Source organism: Culex quinquefasciatus, chromosome 2, assembly GCF_015732765.1.
Source record: "Culex quinquefasciatus strain JHB chromosome 2, VPISU_Cqui_1.0_pri_paternal, whole genome shotgun sequence".
NCBI lineage: Eukaryota > Metazoa > Arthropoda > Insecta > Diptera > Culicidae > Culex > Culex quinquefasciatus.
This window is the reverse complement of record NC_051862.1, coordinates 28,520,191-28,539,165: the sequence shown is the minus strand read 5'-3', so window position 1 is coordinate 28,539,165 and position 18,975 is coordinate 28,520,191. Positions and strand designations below refer to the sequence as shown.

Genomic DNA, 18,975 nt, shown 5'->3' with positions numbered 1-18,975 from the left:
TTTGCAGTTTTTGCAGTTTTTGCAGTTTTTGCAGTTTTTGCAGTTTTTGCAGTTTTTGCAGTTTTTGCAGTTTTTGCAGTTTTTGCAGTTTTTGCTGTTTTTGCTGTTTTTGCTGTTTTTGCTGTTTTTGCTGTTTTTGCTGTTTTTGCTATTTTTGCAGTTTTTGCAGTTTTTGCAGTTTTTGCAGTTTTTGCATTTTTTGCAGTTTTTGCTGTTTTTGCTGTTTTTGCTGTTTTTGCTGTTTTTTCTGTTTTTGCTGTTTTTGCTGTTTTTGCTGTTTTTGCTGTTTTTGCTGTTTTTGCTGTTTTTGCTGTTTTTGCTGTTTTTGCTATTTTTGCTGTTTTTGCTGTTTTTGCTGTTTTTGCTGTTTTTGCTGTTTTTGCTGTTTTTGTTTTTTTTGCTGTTTTTGCTGTTTTTGCTGTTTTTGCTGTTTTTGCTGTTTTTGCTGTTTTTGCTGTTTTTGCTGTTTTTGCTTTTTGCTTTTTGCTTTTTGCTGGAGCCTAAATGGTAAAATGACTAAAAGGAACATTGTTATCTTCAAATGCAGCATCTAGAAACGATTGTACTTCCGATTGCGTACGAGCTGCGGATGTTGCTATCAATTAGTAATATTGAATAACTGAAAGTGGTGTACAAATAAAAGGCTACACTTTCGAGCAATGACTTCATTCAGTTTTGCTTCACCATGATAAGACTACTGAATGCGGTATTGTTGATTGCCGCAGTGAAATATTCGGGAGCAAGTTTCATTGAGAAGTACCATGTATTCTAGAACGTAGAAGAAAAATTACTAATAACTTATTTCAGTGAAAACATTCAAAACAGCTCAAGTTCAGTGAGCTTCTCCAACCTGCCGCGAACATGCTCACTCGCGACTAGTCGCCACTCCGGCGTTCAGCTGATCCATCCGCAACCCGGGTTCCGTGAACCGTTCGAGGTGTTCTGCGACCAGGAGTACGAGGGTGGAGGCTGGATCGTAATCCAGAACCGCTACGACGGATCGGTGCACTTCTACCGCGATTGGGACGAGTACGAGCGTGGCTTTGGAGACTTGGAGGAGGAAATGTGGCTGGGACTGGGGAAGATTCACGAGTTGACCTACTCGAGGCGGTACGAGTTGCACGTGGTTCTGGAGGATTGGGAGGGGATTCGTGCGGTGGCACGATACAGTGACTTTTTGGTGGCTGGACCGGCGGAGAAGTTCTTGCTGAGGAGTTTAGGAAGCTTTAGTGGGAATGCTGGAGATTCGCTCAGAGAGCATCTGGGCATGAAGTTTACCACGTTTAATGCTGATAACGATCTTAACGCGGGCAATTGTGCTGTCTCTTGGTACGGTGCATGGTGGTACAGAAACTGTCATCATAGGTGAGTCTATTTCGGTGTTTTGCTGGAAAGGATGAAAAAATGTTTTTTTTTTCATAGCAACTTAAATGGAAAATACATGCAAGGACTCGACCGTTCTGGAATGGATTGGCGGCATTTTAGACCTGATGGATACAGTCTGAGAAAGTCTCGGATGATGATTCGTGTGGCTCAGTAATTTTTTGAATGAAGATAGTTATTTGTTCAAATTTACAGATGACATGCTGAAGATAACATCTGGAGTTTTTTTTTTTTAAAGGACCAATAAACCAAATTTTCAGTTTTTGTTTTTTGGATGTTTTTCAATACCCCTTGACTCAAGGCGGTTCTAAAAACACCCAAAAAGCAAAAACTGGAAATTTGGTTTATTGGACCTTTTCAAAAAAAACTCCAGACATAAACATAAAAAAAATAAAGAGATTATAAAATGTCTTAAAACAGATTTGTGATAAGAGATTGCTGACTGATATTGCTATCAGTTTTTTTTATCTACTTCGATATTTGTCAGTCCCGTCCAAAAGGAGGAAATGTTCGCAAAAAGTTCAGTTCAATCTTACCATGAAGGTGGTAACGTCTCTAATTCTCGTTTGTGCTTTGCATTTATCTGCTGCAGAGATCTCCGAGAGGTACTATAGTCAGATTGTGAACCTCTCCTGAAATATCAATAATTGTTCATTTTCCCAAATCATAATAGTCATGCAAGTAGTCCAACAACCCAAATCAGCTCAAGTGTACCCCAAACATGCTCACTTTCAACCAATCGCCACTCAGGGATCCAGCTAATCCACCCCCAACCGGGATTCCGCGAACCGTTCGAGGTGTTCTGTGCCCAGGAGTACGAGGGCGGAGGTTGGATCGTGATCCAAAATCGCTACGAAGGATCGGTCCACTTCTACCGAGGTTGGAACGATTACGAGCGTGGATTTGGCAGCCTAAACGGCGAGTTTTGGTTAGGTTTGAGCAAGATTCACGAGTTGACCTACTCGAGACGGTACGAGTTGCACGTGCTGTTGGAGGATTGGGAAGGTATTCGAGCGGTGGCTCGGTACGACAACTTTTTGGTGGCTGGACCGGAGGAGAAGTACATGCTGAGGAGTTTGGGAAACTTTAGTGGGAATGCAGGGGACTCGCTGGATTACCATCTTGGTATGAAATTCACCACATTTGACGCAGATAACGATCTTTCCACAGCCAATTGTGCTGTCACCTGGTACGGTGCATGGTGGTATAGAGTTTGTCATAGCAGGTGAGTAAAGTATTGGGTTTTCTATACAGATAACTGCAACTAATTTGAACTACTTGCAGCAACTTGAATGGACTATACATGCAAGGATTCAATCGTACAGGAATGGACTGGAGAACGTTCAGACCTGATGGATACAGTCAAAGAATGTCACGGATGATGATTCGGGTTAGAAACTGAACTTTTTTTTTCTAATTTGCAATTACAGTCGACCCTCTGGCTATCGATCTTGATATCAATATTGCTCCATCTGTCAAAAAAAAAAACTTCAGTCGCTTCAAAAAGAATGCTTTTATTTTTTCGTTTCGTTTCATACCTCCCGCTCTCAATATCGGCATAGAGAGAGTCCACTGTACTATAACCAAGTACTTAAACCCATGTATTCAAAAAGAATGTGTAAAATATAGTGTCATTTGCTTTGCTGCTTACTAAGAAGTAGTTCGTGATGGATTTAGTCAGTAGTGAGCAGTGAGTATTTAATCGATTGTCTGGTTTGGAATTGTATTGGTTCACGGGTGTCATTAAATCAAAAGAACGGACTCTACAGGGCTGAGAAAATCAGTTCAGTTGACATCTTGATTCGATTGTCAGATTTGGTTTCCGCAATTAACTCACTGCTTTAATCTTCTATACAACCTTCAACCTGCCCAAACAATCCGTAAAGAGTTTTATGACTACCGATAATAGAATTGGTAAGGTATAAAAAGGTAAGATTATCAACTTATGAGCAAACAGTTCTTCGCCACCATGGAGTGGTGCACATTTTTAAAGCTTGTTTCATTTATCATTGCTTTGCAATGTCCAAGTGCAAAATCTGAACAAAGTCAGTTTGAACCTCTCGCTACCCACAAACTACTGCAAACATGCTCGAAAACAACAAATCGCAACTCGGGAGTTCAGCTGATCCACCCCCAGCCCGGATTCCGCGAACCATTCGAGGTGTTCTGTGACCAGGAGTACGAAGGCGGCAATTGGATCGTAATCCAGAATCGCTACGAAGGATCGGTGCACTTCTACCGCGGTTGGAACGATTACGTGCGCGGATTTGGCAACCTGAACGGTGAATTTTGGCTAGGCTTGGATAGAATTCACGAACTCACGTACTCGAAGCGTTACGAGCTGCACGTAATCATCGAGGACTGGGAGGGGCATCGAACGGTGGCCCGGTACAGTGCCTTCTTGGTGGCTGGACCGGAGGAAAAGTACACGCTGAAAAGCCTGGGTACGTTCAGCGGGAATGCCGGCGATGCAATGACGAGTCACCACCTCGGAATGAAGTTTTCAACGTTCGATAACGATAACGATTTGTGGTCTGAGAATTGTGCCGTTGCCCGATACGGAGCGTGGTGGTACAGCGTTTGTGCGGCGAGGTAATGTGCTTACCGTTATACTTGAGTTACATCGTTTTAATCAAATATTTATTCAACTTTTAGCAACCTTAACGGAAGATACACTAAAGGAATCGATTTAACAGGAATGTACTGGAATTCGTTTAGACCCGATGGATATAGCGTAAAAGTTTCTAGAATGATGATACGGGCCGTGAACTGAAAATTAAATAAAGTCAACAAACTTTGGACACAGTACATGTACATATTCCCGGAACAGCTGAGCCAATTTAAGTTCGCCGTTGAGCTTTTAAGTAAATATACTGAGAAGAGACGTCAAAAAAGCATATTTTCTTTGACCATCCTAATAGCCAAAAAATATTATTTTATATATAGAAAGCATTTAAAACTAACTAATGACGTAGTGAAAAGTGACAAAGTGAAATATTTGTAATATTTTGGTGTATTCCCAAATAGACAGAGTTTTGGAATATTTCTGTAATGTTTTTTTTTTGCTATCAAATCCGCATTTTTTGAGAGTTTTTTTATTCTTTCAAAAATGGGCTGATCTTTCAAAATAAAAGCACAACATTGTGAATTCTATCGAAATGAAAAAGGCTGACTTCTAATTAAATGAAACAAACTATATTTGATGATTGTAATATTTTTCATAGTTTTTCCATTCTTTTTCTTCCATTCCATAAAAACCTATGTGATGTAAAACAACCTTCTTGAATTTCATTAAAAATTGCTGAGTTTGTTCGTACTTTCGAACAAAAGCAGTTTTTTTTCAAATCGTTCGCCTCAAATAATTTGGGTGTTTATCCATTTAAAAAAACTATTATTGTTAGTTGGAATAATTAGTCAGTTTTCCGTTTCTTTCTAACAAAAGCAGTATTTAAAAAAGAAAAATAGTCTGACTTTAAAATATTTTTGAAAGTTTTCTATCCATTTATTAATCTACAGTTTGGCCCATAAAAAAATCCGGCATTGTTATGACTTATGAGGTGGAAATCGGGCCTGCTATGACTATTTACGACACGAGTGATCAAAGTTTTTTTATGGCGGGCCAAATTTGAAGTTCACATGAACTTGCGGGCCAAATGAGAAAAAAATTGACAATTTTCAATTTCACAAATATAATGAAAATTAAAAGGTTTTTAGCAAAATGCACTTCTATTTTAACTGAATTTGTTTTCATTATTATTTTTAAATATATTTAAGAAGAGGTGACACATTTTTTGTGAAAATGCGTAGTTTTATTTTAAAAGATTTATAAATAAGATTTAAATTTAAATTAATCAGATGTTAGGTACTCAGATCCGTAACCCACATGTAATGAGTTCATATCACGCGGTGGAATGATCTAAGAGCGAAATAAGTTTGAGGCTAAAATAAAAAAAATCGTACGTAATGATTTTTGAATAATTATATACCTATATTTTAGCTCTTGACAGTTTCCTGCTTTAATCAAATTCGACCGATCTACAACTCATTTCCATAAATGTTTGATGAAAATTCGGCAAAATTGACATTTTTAATCACATTTAAACGTGTTACTTACATTGTTTCAATGAGATAGATTGTTCAACACAATATTTGATTCATATAATCGGGATCAATGCTTGAAAAGGGATCTATCACTGAACGCGACTGCTCGATATTTGATAGAACTTTCCGTCAGCGATCATTTCCCAAAACGATATTTGATCGCTGACACACAACGCCTATCATGACCGGCATTATTTGGCGACGGTCGATGAACGTAAACACGAAGACGAAACGAACGAAAAATGAGCACCACTCAAGCAGCCGCCCGAACGAGACAACGTGCTCTTTCTCTTTCTCTCGTTTTTGTCTCTCTCTTCCTAGTGTATGCTGCGTGGTGACAGAAATCATATGATTGCTATCATTGGAGAGATGATCGGAATCTCGGTAGAATGTCAAACGGCCGCTCTCTAGTCGATTTTTCTCCTGGAGGGAAGTCAATGATTGTGTGAGTGACTTTGCGTAGCACTCATCCTTTTGTGTGTGAAACGAACGAAAGTAGAATGTAAAAATCAGGTTGTCGTGGTGAAGACGATTGGAGTGTCCTGTCAGCTATCATAAACAAAGTCGAAATTTCGCAAGCCCTGATCGGGATCAAAGCATGGAAAAATCATTAGTTTTATATAAAGAAAAAAATATCTTAATTTTTAAGGAATTATAAAATCGCTTGCAAATGCGTCAAAGTGCATTTTAAATGATCATTCAAAATGGGTCCGCGGGCCACAAAAAATCACTTCGTGGGCGACGTTTGGCCCGCGGGCCATTCTTTGGTCAACCCTGATTTAAGGTGAAAAACGAAGCAATATAAATACACGCCATTTATCAGTAAATCTTGTGGAAATTTTTCGTAGTGTGAACATATTGTTTCCAAAGGCAAAAACCTTTAAAAATCCAGGTGAGGCTAACGGTTTCCGCAACATCCCGTTTTTTGGGACACCCTAATGTGCAATCGTTTTTGTTAATTTTTGCTACCTATCATGATAAGTCTGAGCTGTTTTCAGAGGTTTATAGGCAATTTCATGAGACATTTTGCGATTTTTTCACCAATAGCTATTTTTAGAGACGAGTTTAGTAATTACTTCTACAAAAACTAAAATCCATTTAAATTGAGCATGTACCAAAAAAAATTGCTGTTTAATTTTTGTTATAATTCTTTTCTAGGTGCATGTTACCAGTATTGCCATCAACATTTTTAAAAACCTTTTTCTGATCTATAATTTTTCTATATTTCACAAAACACTGTGGGACTTTAATCGGCTACACTGGAGAATCCCCAACACCGGAACGCGCACCTCACAGAATGAGACTGTCGCTCTCCCGATCGTTCGCTGCACTGACAGCTAAGCCTAGCGCCACCCATGCGGTGGGTTCGGCACCAAGCGCCACCTTGGCGCATATTCCAAAAGGGACTATGCCTTTACGGCAAACTAGTATCTCACATCCCCCTTCTTCTCCAAAAAGACTTCAACTTAGGGATAAAAGAACCAAAAGAGTCAAATTTTAGAAATCATCACAATCAGGTGAAAACAATTCATATATTTAATTGTGCTCCTTCAATATCCGAGCTGTTTCGTGTTCTCATTACCCTCTTGGTCAAACCATTCCAGATAGCATCACTGCGTAACGCTGTTTCCCTACAAAAAAAAAATCATTCGTCCTCGGAATCTTCAGAATTCAAACCACGAAACATAACATAAGTACAATCATTATATATTTCGCTTTTACAAGTCACTATCACTCAGAAAATCCAATCGCTATTTTAACTTTAAATTTCTCTTTACTACATTCCATCGTGGTCCTAGTCTAAACAATTGTTATCCATCAGCGTTCAGACACTTTTTAGTCCAGTCAAGTCTCAGTCCAGATTTTATTACATAGATCAATTCCCGCTCTGAATTTTATAACCAATCCTAACATTCAGACACTAAAAGATATCAAAGACATTCTCCGGTCAACCTGCCTGCGAGCGCCTTACCACTCAATTAACCGTGGCACTGCAGCGGCGTCCCCATTCGCAAGAATTCGTTGCATTTCCTACGGTCTTCCAACCTCACAATAAGCAATTAAGCTTTCTGCAGGTGTCTCACCTCGCAAGAATTCCGAATGCATCAAAGCTTCCCAATGCATCAAAGCTTTCATCTGTAAGCGTCCTTGATTGTCCTCTTCTGTTAATAATCTCATTCGTAAACATAATTTTCCTAGCGGTTTTCCCAGTTTGTTTCGTAAACAGACATTCCCAAACGCCTTTTCCAGTTCGCAACCCGTCTGATTCGTAAACAGATATGTCTAAGCAGCCGTCCTAGTTCGGTCCATGAACGAACATTTCCAAGCAGCCATCCTAGTTCGATTCGAAAACGAACATTTCCATACGGTCGTCCCGGTCCGCAACACGTCCGATTCGTGAACAGACATTTCCAAGCGGCCTTCCTAGTTCGACTCGTGAACGAACATTTCCATGTGGCCATCCTAGTTCGATTCGTAAACGAACATTTCCAAGCTGCCTTCCTAGTTCGACCCGTGAACGAACATTTCCAAGCGGCCATCCTAGTTCGACTCGTGAACGAACATTTCCAAGCGGCCATCCTAGTTCGATTCGTAAACGAACATTTCCAAGCGGCCATCCTAGTTCGATTCGTAAACGAACCTTTCCAAGCGGTCGTCCCGGTCCGCATCCCGTCTGATTCGTAAACAGACATTTCCAAGCAGTCTTCCTAGTTCGACTCGTGAACGAACATTTCCAAGCGGCCATCCTAGTTCGATTCGTATACGAACATTTCCAATCGGTCGTCCCGGTCCGCATCCCGTCTGATTCGTAAACAGACATCTCCAAGCAGCCTTCCTAGTTCGACTCGTGAACGAGCATTTCCAAGCGGCTATCCTAGTTCGATTCGTAAACGAACCTTTCCAAGCGGCCGTCCCGGTCCGCATCCCGTCTGATTCGTAAACAGACATTTCCAAGCAGCCTTCCTAGTTCGACTCGTGAACGAACATTTCCAAGCGGCCATCCTAGTTCGAATCGTATACGAACATTTCCAATCGGTCGTCCCGGTCCGCATCCCGTCTGATTCGTAAACAGACATCTCCAAGCAGCCTTCCTAGTTCGACTCGTGAACGAACATTTCCAAGCGGCTATCCTAGTTCGATTCGTAAACGAACCTTTCCAAGCGGCCGTCCCGGTCCGCATCCCATCTGATTCGTAAACAGACATCTCCAAGCAGCCTTCCTAGTTCGACTCGTGAACGAACATTTCCAAGCGGCCATCCTAGTTCGATTCGTAAACGAACCTTTCCAAGCGGCCGTCCCGGTCCGCATCCCATCTGATTCGTAAACAGACATCTCCAAGCAGCCTTCCTAGTTCGACTCGTGAACGAACATTTCCATGCGGCCATCCTAGTTCGATTCGTAAACGAACATTTCCAAGCGGTCGTCCCGGTCCGCATCCCATCTGATTCGTAAACAGACATTTCCAAGCGGCCATCCTAGTTCGATTCGTAAACGAACATTTCCAAGCGGCCTTCCTAGTTCGACTCGTGAACGAACATTTTCAAGTGGCCGTCCTAGTTCGATTCGTAAACGAACATTTTGTTGAAAATAGCAAATTTCCGATTGATAAGCCTTTCTACTGTTGACAACTTTTATATTGGCATAATTCGTCAACCAATCTTCAAAAATTGGTCAATTTTTTGACGATATTAAAATCGTCTGGATCGTCAAGGGTTAGTCCCACAATTTGCCAAAAACGTGGTGAATTCTGTGGATCATCTAGGGTTAACCGCGTCTTGTCTTGTTTTCACAATTGTCATCCCTCACTGTATGTCTGCATCGAGGATTCGCCGCTCTCATTCCTCCCCCGTCCATCTCCACTCACAAAACCCGTAATTTCCAAGCAACTCACCCATACCAAGACACCAATGGCACGAGCTCCGCTTCTTCCTCTCTTGCAGTAGAAACAAAGACACTTACTCTTCCGCGTGTTGGGGATTCTCCGGGGATAAAAACAGGTTCTATCCGTTTTCACCGGGGTCCCGGTGATAATCCGGCAGGATCGCCATTGTGGGACTTTAATCGGCTACACTGGAGAATCCCCAACACCGGAACGCGCACCTCACAGAATGAGACTGTCGCTCTCCCGATCGTTCGCTGCACTGACAGCTAAGCCTAGCGCCACCCATGCGGTGGGTTCGGCACCAAGCGCCACCTTGGCGCATATTCCAAAAGGGACTATGCCTTTACGGCAAACTAGTATCTCACAAACACAAGTTTCGTTCTTTTGCGCAAATGTTTTGACGCCAAGACGCTGATTGTTTCGGATTTGGAAATTTTACGATAAGCTAATTACGATTGATTACACATTTTATCAAATAATGATTCTATATAAGCCAAATGTGGGAGGAAATTAGTATCTTACTAACCATGGAAGCGAAAGCGTTGCTACATTTGATGTTATTCTTGGTAACATTGCAAAACTTGGCTGCTGGACTTTTTGCAAGGTAATAGAAAAAGTTCTAAGAAAAAAATAAATACACTTTCAATTGTTTTTATTTTTTCAAATAATTTGTGCAAGCAATCCCAACACCACCGTACAAGCCATCAGCTCGAACCTACCGCAAACATGCTCACTGTCAACCAATCGCCACTCAGGGATCCAGCTGATCCACCCCCAACCAGGCTTCCGCGAACCGTTCGAGGTGTTCTGTGACCAAGAGTACGAGGGTGGAGGCTGGATCGTAATTCAGAATCGCTACGAAGGATCGGTTCACTTTTACCGCGATTGGGACGAGTACGAGCGCGGATTTGGCAACTTGGGCGGAGAGTTTTGGCTAGGTTTGAGCAAGATTCACGAGCTAACGTACTCCAGGAAGTACGAGCTGCACGTCGTGCTGGAGGATTGGGACGGAATACAGGCTATCGCAAGATATAGTGAATTTTTGCTAGCAGGACCAAAGGAGAAGTATCTGCTGAGGAATTTGGGAACGTTCAGCGGAAGTGCTGGGGACTCACTGGATCACCATCGCGGAATGAAATTTAGTACTTTTGATGCCGATAACGATATTTATCCGGATAATTGTGCTTCCATGTGGTACGGAGCGTGGTGGTACAAGAATTGCCACATTAGGTAAATCTTTGTCGATTTTTATCGGTAGCAAAATACGCTGATGTTTTCTTATTAATTTGCAGCAACTTGAATGGAAGATATATGCAGGGTCAAAACGGAACAGGAATGTACTGGAGATCATTTCGTCCAAATGAGTATAGTCTCAAAAAGTCTAGAATGATGATTCGTGCTGTCAATTAAATCTGTTCTAGTGGCAAACAATAATTCTGCATTACTATTTTTTTGTTTTCAATCCAAGCCAATAATAGCCGATTGAATTGTTGATGAAGATCATGGATTTTAATAACTATACTCTCAATTAGGTGGTTCGTGCCTTTTTCACAATTTAATTTTAATCACACTTTTATCGAAAAAATATATAAGTTATGGAACTTCCGCAATTTCCGTAACTTTTATACAAACTAAGCTGCTTTATTTGTAGTATTTGAAAGGGTTGCAAGATTTTCGCACAACAAGGAATAAATTACCGACATTCAAAAAATTACCATATTTCAAAACACAACATCATCGTAATCTATTCAATATGTTGCCTGACTCCCCCTATTCTGGCAAGAGGAACGAAAAGCTTTCAATGGTTGCCTACATTTCGGCGCTTTACATTCTGACGAATTCTGCTGTGTTCCTTTAATCCCTGTTTGAAAAATGTCGCACGTCGTACGAGTTGTCGCACGGTTTTGATTTTACCGTTTCGATATCGATTGGTCGAAAAGACGACGAACGCACGACAAACACTCGACATGCGCGACATTGTTTTTTCCATTGATTTTCCTTAATTTCGACGTCACGATTTTCGTCGACGCAAACAGTTTGACAGTTCTCTTCAGTTGATCTTGTTTGGACTTGATTTCAACCGAATTGAACCAGTTGTCGTTGCTGTTGGGCTACTGGAGGATTTTGGTAAGTTGTGTTACTTTTCCGGAAAGTTTCGGCTGGAGTGGCGAACGGCCAAATCATAGTCTTATGTTCTGGATTTCCAGATTTCGGTTTTCGTGGCGGTGAAGGACGAAGACGGGACATATCGTTAATTCAGTGGGCCATGTCCATGGACTATGCCGGAGGACGGTATCGGAAGGAATCGGTCTGCGATTGAGAAAGCGGATTGGTGTTTTGCTTTCCGCGGAAGTTGCATTTCCAAAGGAGAAGGAGTGTCCGAGTGTTGAATGTGTCGGAAACAGAAGGAGGGAGACGGAACATTCAAGCTCGGGAGTCAATCGCTGTTCCGCGTGAATAAAAAGATGGAGGAGGACGGAATAATAAACTCCCGCGACGTTTCTAAACAGCCAGAATTTGTTAATGGAACCGGTGAGTAGTGTTTTGGATGAGGTGTGTTGGGAGTGCGTTTGTATGACGCAAAACTAAACATAAACATAAAACCAATAATTCGGCGAAGAAAAATATTCAAATTTGAAATTGTACAATTTTGAATTGAGGATTTTTTCATTTAATAATTCTAAAAATTTCAAAATTCTTAACTTCTGAAATCCTTATTTCAAAAATTCTAAAAAGATTTAGTTTTTTTAAAATTTGGAGATTAAATGATATATTTAAAATTTTAAAATCCAAAAATAAAAAAAATATAACTCTTTCGTTCTGAAATAAATAACTAAAAATTCTTAAAATTCCAAATTCTTAACTTCTGAAATCCTAAATTAAAATAATCGAGGATTCTTAAATTCCTAATACTATCAATCTAAAATTCCATAAATTTTTATTTTTAATTAAAAAATATATAAAAATTTCAAGTTAAAAAATTCCAACATTCTTAAATTTTTAAATTTCCACAATTCCTTGCTTCTTTTCAAATTCTTCAAATTGCATAGTTTAAAAAACCATTAAATCTTGAAATGAGAAAATTCAAGGTTATTCATAATCTTAAGAATTTGAAAAAAAATTAAAGATCCTAGTTCTAATAAAATTCTCAAGATAACATATATTCTGGCATCAAAAAAATGCTAAAACTCTAAATTACTAACATAAACATAAACTACTAACATAATACAATTCTTAGATTCTAAAATTGTGAAATTTTCGAATTTACAGAACTCTCAAAATCTAGCATTCGAAAATCCTACATTCTGATATTCTGAAAAATTGTATTTTAATTCTTCAAGTTTTTATATTCCAAATAATTTAGAAGTTTAAAAACTCTTGAAAGTCTTAATACTTTTAAAATTCTTCGTATTAATTTCTGATTCCTAATATCTTGAGGTTTGTAATTCTAAAAAATACAATAATAAACTAGATAATAAGTTTTTAATTTTATCTATTTTTCTGTTTTACAATTTTGTGATTTCAAATATTTAAGGTTTTTTTATAAATATTATTTATAACTTTGATATTAACTTTGAAAAATATTTGCAACGGCATTTCGAAAATATTTTATTTTTGTCATTGGATACATCAGAACCTCACTGCTACCCACAATAAAATCAAACAAAACATGTTTCATTTTTTTAAACACAACAATTCTGATAAAAGTCAGCTTTTTAAATTTCAAAACATGAATCTTTCTTTCTCAAAATTTTGAAATGCAAAATATTTATAAAACACGTCATGTCTTAAAATTTTTAAGTTCTTGAATTCTGCTTTTTTTTAAATTATTTTATTCGTTCCAGTTCTGTACAAACAGTTTCCAGAGTGCCTTTGCTGGACGTGGACTAGCAAGAGGAAAAGGACAATGAAAATGCGTTGGTGGTGTTGGACTTCTAGCGGAATCTCAAAAGCGCCATTATCAAAACTCAGTCTTCTTCCTGGAGATACTTCCGGCCGAGAACATCCTCCGGGTGAAGGCGATCGAGGTGGACAAACTTCCCACGGGGCAGCACTCGAACATTGGAAGGGTAGACAAGCAGAACCTTTCCAAAAGTGGTCGGCCATCGTCGGACCAAAAGGAGTCGGTTTGTATTTCCTTCTTGTGCAACGGCCAATCCCGCCCTTAAGCGAAATTAAGAAAATTATGGCTGCAGTGATAGTAAATATTTCAAAAACAAAGTGCCAGGCCAGTGCAAACTAATACAAATGAATAAACATAATCAAAAACATAAACAAAGTGAATTTTATTTTGAAAATAACCTCAAAATACCGAAATGACAGCACACGACAAAGGCACGACATCCTAAATAACAAAACCGTGCGACGTCGGTCGAATGTCGTACGACAATGTCGAACAATTTCGATTATCGATCGTACGACAAATACGACATTTTGGTGCAAAAACGTCTGACATTCATGCGAAAGTCGCGCGACATTGTCGTGCGACGTCGTACGATTGCACGGACGACAAACGACGAACGTCCGACGGACTTTTCAGTCAAGGAAGCTTAATTAATGGAATCTCTAAGTAGGGGAAATTCTCGTATGTTTTAGCTGATTAGCTGATTTTCAATAATTAAACAACTTATTATGTAAAACTGTTGATAGAAACTTGCTTGCTCACATTCTGTTGAGCTTTTTATCACTCGATTTCAGTTGAAAACGCATTTTATTAGTGAACGTCAAAGTGCCGATATGGCAACATTACAGACAAGACGGAGTTAGATGCTGTTCCCCTAGGATTTTTTTTATCTTTTAAGAATTGTTGATGATTATATTTCAAACAAATTATCAATCACACTAAAATCTCTGCCCCTCTGGACCTCTGGACCCCGGATTCGTGATCATAAACCAAAATTACCCCTTTGAACAAAGTTTCACGCAAATCGAAGAGGGGACAACTGCTGTGTCAGTTGGCGGGTAATTATCCCATTCCATTATCTGCATTCATTCACTATGACAATATTTGCAAGAAAGTATTAGTTGTATAAAGGTTGATCTTATAAAATGGGTCAAATTCGAGGAAACGTGTTGAGCCTGTACTTAACGTTGTTTGTGCTATAATTCAAATCCACAAAAGGAACCTGCACTCTTGGTCTTTAAAGAGAAAACACAACAATGTGTAGATTAGAGAATCTTGTTCAAGATCACCGTTCCCCGTTTTAATACTGCAATATAAAAGGCAACCCAGCTCGGCCACGAAGAAGTAGGTGCATTTCCATCATGAGAGAAGGCAAATCGCTGCAAGTTTTGTTTTACTTTGCTATTTGGCAGTTTACTAGTACATTTTCAGCTGAAAGGTAAATCTTTATTCAAATAAACAAGATAAAAAAATAAAACAAATTTCATCCTCTTTTCAGCCCTAACCAATCTGATGTTTCCGCGAGAAATCTAAACTTTAATCTTCCCCAAACATGCTCTCAATCAACTCAGCAAAACTCCGGCATCCAACTGACCCACCCTCAACCGGGATTCAGTGAACCATTCGGGGTGTTTTGTGACCAGGAGTACGAGGGCGGTGGCTGGATCGTGATCCAGAATCGTTTCAATGGATCGGTGCATTTCTATCGTGATTGGAACGATTACGAGCGTGGATTCGGCAACCTGAACGGTGAATTTTGGTTAGGTTTGAGCAAGATCCACGAGCTGACCTATTCGAGACGGTACGAGTTGCTCGTGCTTTTGGAGGATTGGGAAGGGGTTCAAGCGGTGGCACGGTACAGTGACTTTCTGGTGGCAGGACCTAAGGAAAAATACATGCTTAGAAGCTTGGGCAACTTTAGTGGCAGTGCTGGGGATTCACTCATGGAGTATCACCTGGGTATGAAATTCTCTACATTCGATAACAATAACGATCTTTCTCCGGATGGCAATTGTGCCATTGGTTGGTATGGTGCATGGTGGTACAGACTGTGTCATCGCAGGCAAGTAGAAGCTTTTAAATACAGTGCCATCCCGGTTTTGGCAACACGACTTTTGGACACATTTCAACTTGTCAAAAAATGACTGATAAATGGGACTAACTTCATTTTTGTTCTAAATTGTTGATCGAAATCCAATCTAAAACATCACACAAAAATGAATTATTTTAAAATCAACGTTGATTTTTGGCAGGAAGAAATGTTTGAAAAATCGGTGTTAGATGGCACTGTACATAAACTACCAAAAATTTGATAGCTTCGATGCTAATGTTAAATTTGTGAACGAAACATAATTAAAATTATTTCCAGCAACTTGAACGGAAAGTACATGCAAGGCTTCGATCGTGCAGGAATGGATTGGAGAACTTTTAGACCTAACGGATATAGTCTGAGGAAGTCTAGAATGATGATCCGTGCAGTAGATTGAATTGTGTTAAAAATATTTGTAATATAATATGTTTAATTGATTACGCTAAATTGATCAAAAATTTAAGTTTTCATTTCGTTATTGATCCATTTATTGATAATAAAATTTAAGGTTTTTGTGATGATAAAATCAAGCGTCCTGTATGCTATTTTTGACTAATATAAGATTGTAGCCCCCCTCCCCCCTCTCCATCAAAATTGGTTGAAAAATCAGACGGCAAAAAAATTAGTTCAAGGAATTTCAAAATTTTAATGGAAATTTAAGTGCAATCTGCTGAAAAAAATATTAAAAATGCATTCCTCTGCTATTAGAATCATTTTGAGCATGTTCAGAAGATTTGTTATACTTTTTATTTTATATAAAATTAACAATTTTCATCGCAATTTTTTGAACGCTAATTGAAAAAAGCTTTATTTTAATATAATACATGGACAATGGGTGCAATACTTCATTACATGTATGAAAAAAAAACTTAAAACAAATGTCCAGGATTGGAACAGGCATGAGCAGAGTTTTGGAAATTTCCGATACTTCAGCAAAGTTGTATGTATTGGTTAAAAAAATAGTTACCCTCTAAAAAAATAACTCATTTTTGATCTAATTTACCAACACTAATAGATGAATTCTTAAGATAGATTCTACTTAATTTTATATTTTCGAATTTTTTAACATGTTTTGAAGCACAAAAAAGAATGGACAACAGCTTGCCACCAAATTAGATTTTTTTGCAGAAATATTGTTTAAAAAAATATTTCAGGCAAACTTGATTTTGCTTTTTATTTTTTTTTTTTCAAAAAAATAGTGAGGTCGGTGGTCGGTGCCCCGATTGACGAATTTCGAATATGTCAAAATTGAGACCAAAAATTGTCGTCTTGTTGGCATACAGAGCAAAAACTAACGTTGTAAAATGTTTGTTATAGAAAAATCTTAAAACTATCAAAAAACTGCGATATATTCCATGAAATCACCTAACTTTTGGCCTATGGAAAAATAGATGTTGGAGGCTGTAGCAAAAAGATATTATGGTTTTAAAAAAAAATAATTTTTAACAGTAATTTGCGAAAGCTATGAGAAACAGTCCAACCAATCTCGGATGTTTATGTCACATTTTGAAGGGCTGAGCAGTTCTCTACGGAATCGGTCTTTTTTCTTTAATTTTAATTTTTGTATTTTTTAATCCGGCTGAAACTTTTTTGGTGCCTTCGGTATGCTCAAAGAAGCCATTTTGCATCATTAGTTTGTCCATATAATTTTCCATACAAATTTGGCAGCTGTTCATACAAAAATGATATGTGAAAATTCAAAAATCTGTATCTTTTGAAGGAATTTTTTGATCGATTTGGTGTCTTTGGCAAAGTTGTAGGTATGGATATGGACTACACTGAAAAAAAAAATGATACACGGTAAAAAAAATTTGGGGATTTTTTATTTAACTTTTTGTCACTAAAACTTGATTTGCAAAAAAACACTTTTTTTATTTTATTATTTTTTGATATGTTTTAGAGGACATCAAATGCCAACTTTTCAGAAATTTCCAGAATGGGCAAAAAATCTTTTACCGAGTTATGATTTTTTGAATCAATACAGATTTTTTCAAAAATCGAAATATTGGTTGCAAAAATTTTTCAACTTCATTTTTCGATGTGAAATCGAATTTGCAATCAAAAAGTACGTTAGTAAATTTTTGATAAAGTGCACCGTTTCCAAGTTATAACCATTTTTAGGTAACTTTTTTGAAAATAGTCGCAGTTTTTCATTTTTTAAAAATAGTGCCCATGCTTGCCCACCATTGAACAAAATATTTTTGAAAAGCTGAGAAAATTCTCTATGCTTTTCCGGACTTTGTTGATACGACCCATGGTTGCTGAGATATTGCCATGCAAAGGTTAAAAAACAGGAAAATTGATGTTTTCTAAGTCTCACCCAAACAACCTACCATTTTCTAATGTCGATATCTCAGCAACTATAGGTCCGATTTACAATGTCAAAACATAAAACATTCGTGAAATTTTCCGGTCTTTTCGAAAAAAAAATTCGAAATAATTTAAATCTAGACTAACATTTCAATCGGGCCAAACATTCAATATTAAATTTTTGAAAATATTTTTTTCGAAAAGATCGGAAAATTTTGCGAATGTTTCATGTTTTAACATTGTAAATCGGACCTATAGTTGCTGAGATATCGACATAAGAAAATGGTGGGTTGTTTGGGTGAGACTTAGAAAACATCAATTTTTCTGTTTTTTATCCTTTGCATGGCTATATCTCAGCAACTAAGGGTCGTATCAACAAAGTCCGAAAAAGCAAAATTTAGAGAATTTTCTCAGCTTTTCAAAAATATGTTTTTCAATAGTGGGCAAACATGGGCACTGTTTTTAAAATATGAAAAACTGCGACTATTTTCAAAAAAGTTACCTAAAAATGGTTATAACTTGGAAACGGTGCACTTTATCAAAAGTTTACTATAGTACTTTTTGATTGCAAATTCGATTTTACATCGAAAAATGCAGTTGAAATATTTTTGCGACCAATATTTCGATTTTTTGAAAAATCTGTATTGATTCAAAAAGTTATAACTCGGTCAAAGATTTTTTGCCCATTCTGGAAATTTCTGAAAAGTTGGCATTTGATGTCCTCTAAAACATATCAAAAAATAAAAAAATAAATAGTTTCGTTTCATCTCATCTATAGACAAACAAACGCTGAAAATTTTATCCGAATTGGAGCACGACCTCTAAATGTTTCAAAATGCCAAAATAAAAAAAATGTTCGTAATTTGATTTATTCAAAAAACAATATTTCATCAAAGATCATAGGCAACCTATCACCTATCGATCGAAAAATAATTCAATTTAGTTTAATGAATTATTCATTCCACTGATACAAATATTTACAAATTTCCGGTTTTCGCGGAGAATTGCTTCCAGCTTAATTTGGAAGATTTATATTTGAAATTAATCGAATTAAAAATCAATTTTTTTTTATTTTCTCGATTTGTGAAAAAATCAAAATAACATTATGTCATAACAACGAATTCGCCTTTTCTGTTTGTAGCCTGCTTCCCCCTATTATGGTAGGCAAAACGAAAAACTTGTACTGGTTGCCTACATTTTGGCGCTATCAATTCAACGAATTCAAAAACTTATATTTCAGAATCTAGACGCTTGGATGCATAAGTTAAAATCTTGCTCTTGAAATGTATGTCATGATGTAGTTGT

The 18,975-nt window shown here is 37.8% G+C and overlaps 4 protein-coding genes and 1 long non-coding RNA gene across 7 annotated transcripts; all 5 read left to right on the top strand.

Annotated features, from left to right (window-relative positions):
* The first annotated feature begins 651 nt into the window (after window positions 1–651).
* LOC6046317 (ficolin-2) lies at window positions 652–2,858 on the top strand. Of its 2 annotated transcripts, XM_038258123.1 has the most exons (4): window positions 652–756; window positions 808–1,180; window positions 2,424–2,608; window positions 2,668–2,858. In XM_038258123.1, the coding sequence occupies exons 1-4, from the start codon at window positions 686–688 to the stop codon at window positions 2,783–2,785; spliced, it is 747 nt and encodes a 248-aa protein (XP_038114051.1). In that variant the 5' UTR covers window positions 652–685; the 3' UTR covers window positions 2,786–2,858. The 2 variants fall into 2 exon arrangements, with proteins under 2 accessions (XP_038114051.1, XP_038114052.1); XM_038258124.1 differs by lacking the exons at window positions 2,424–2,608; window positions 2,668–2,858 and adding an exon at window positions 1,423–1,614 and having other exon boundaries at window positions 808–1,365.
* Window positions 2,859–3,320: 462 nt separating this feature from the next.
* LOC6046318 (microfibril-associated glycoprotein 4) lies at window positions 3,321–4,277 on the top strand. Of its 2 annotated transcripts, none has more exons than XM_038255063.1 (2): window positions 3,321–3,954; window positions 4,039–4,277. In XM_038255063.1, the coding sequence occupies exons 1-2, from the start codon at window positions 3,329–3,331 to the stop codon at window positions 4,154–4,156; spliced, it is 744 nt and encodes a 247-aa protein (XP_038110991.1). In that variant the 5' UTR covers window positions 3,321–3,328; the 3' UTR covers window positions 4,157–4,277. The 2 variants fall into 2 exon arrangements, with proteins under 2 accessions (XP_038110991.1, XP_001863538.2); XM_001863503.2 differs by having other exon boundaries at window positions 3,321–3,975.
* A 5,608-nt stretch (window positions 4,278–9,885) lies between these two features.
* LOC6046319 (ficolin-1) lies at window positions 9,886–10,865 on the top strand. Its single transcript, XM_038255233.1, has 3 exons — window positions 9,886–9,971; window positions 10,040–10,597; window positions 10,660–10,865. Exons 1-3 carry the CDS (start codon window positions 9,895–9,897, stop codon window positions 10,775–10,777), a joined length of 753 nt encoding a protein of 250 aa, XP_038111161.1. The 5' UTR covers window positions 9,886–9,894; the 3' UTR covers window positions 10,778–10,865.
* A 505-nt stretch (window positions 10,866–11,370) lies between these two features.
* Window positions 11,371–13,522, top strand: LOC119767457. Its single transcript, XR_005277525.1, has 3 exons — window positions 11,371–11,494; window positions 11,575–11,899; window positions 13,213–13,522. It is a non-coding gene; the product is annotated as an uncharacterized LOC119767457 (long non-coding RNA).
* Window positions 13,523–14,632: 1,110 nt separating this feature from the next.
* On the top strand, window positions 14,633–18,917 carry LOC119765945 (microfibril-associated glycoprotein 4-like). The gene is made up of 3 exons (XM_038250223.1): window positions 14,633–14,709; window positions 14,770–15,333; window positions 18,911–18,917. The coding sequence occupies exons 1-3, from the start codon at window positions 14,633–14,635 to the stop codon at window positions 18,915–18,917; spliced, it is 648 nt and encodes a 215-aa protein (XP_038106151.1).
* The last annotated feature ends 58 nt before the right edge of the window (window positions 18,918–18,975 follow it).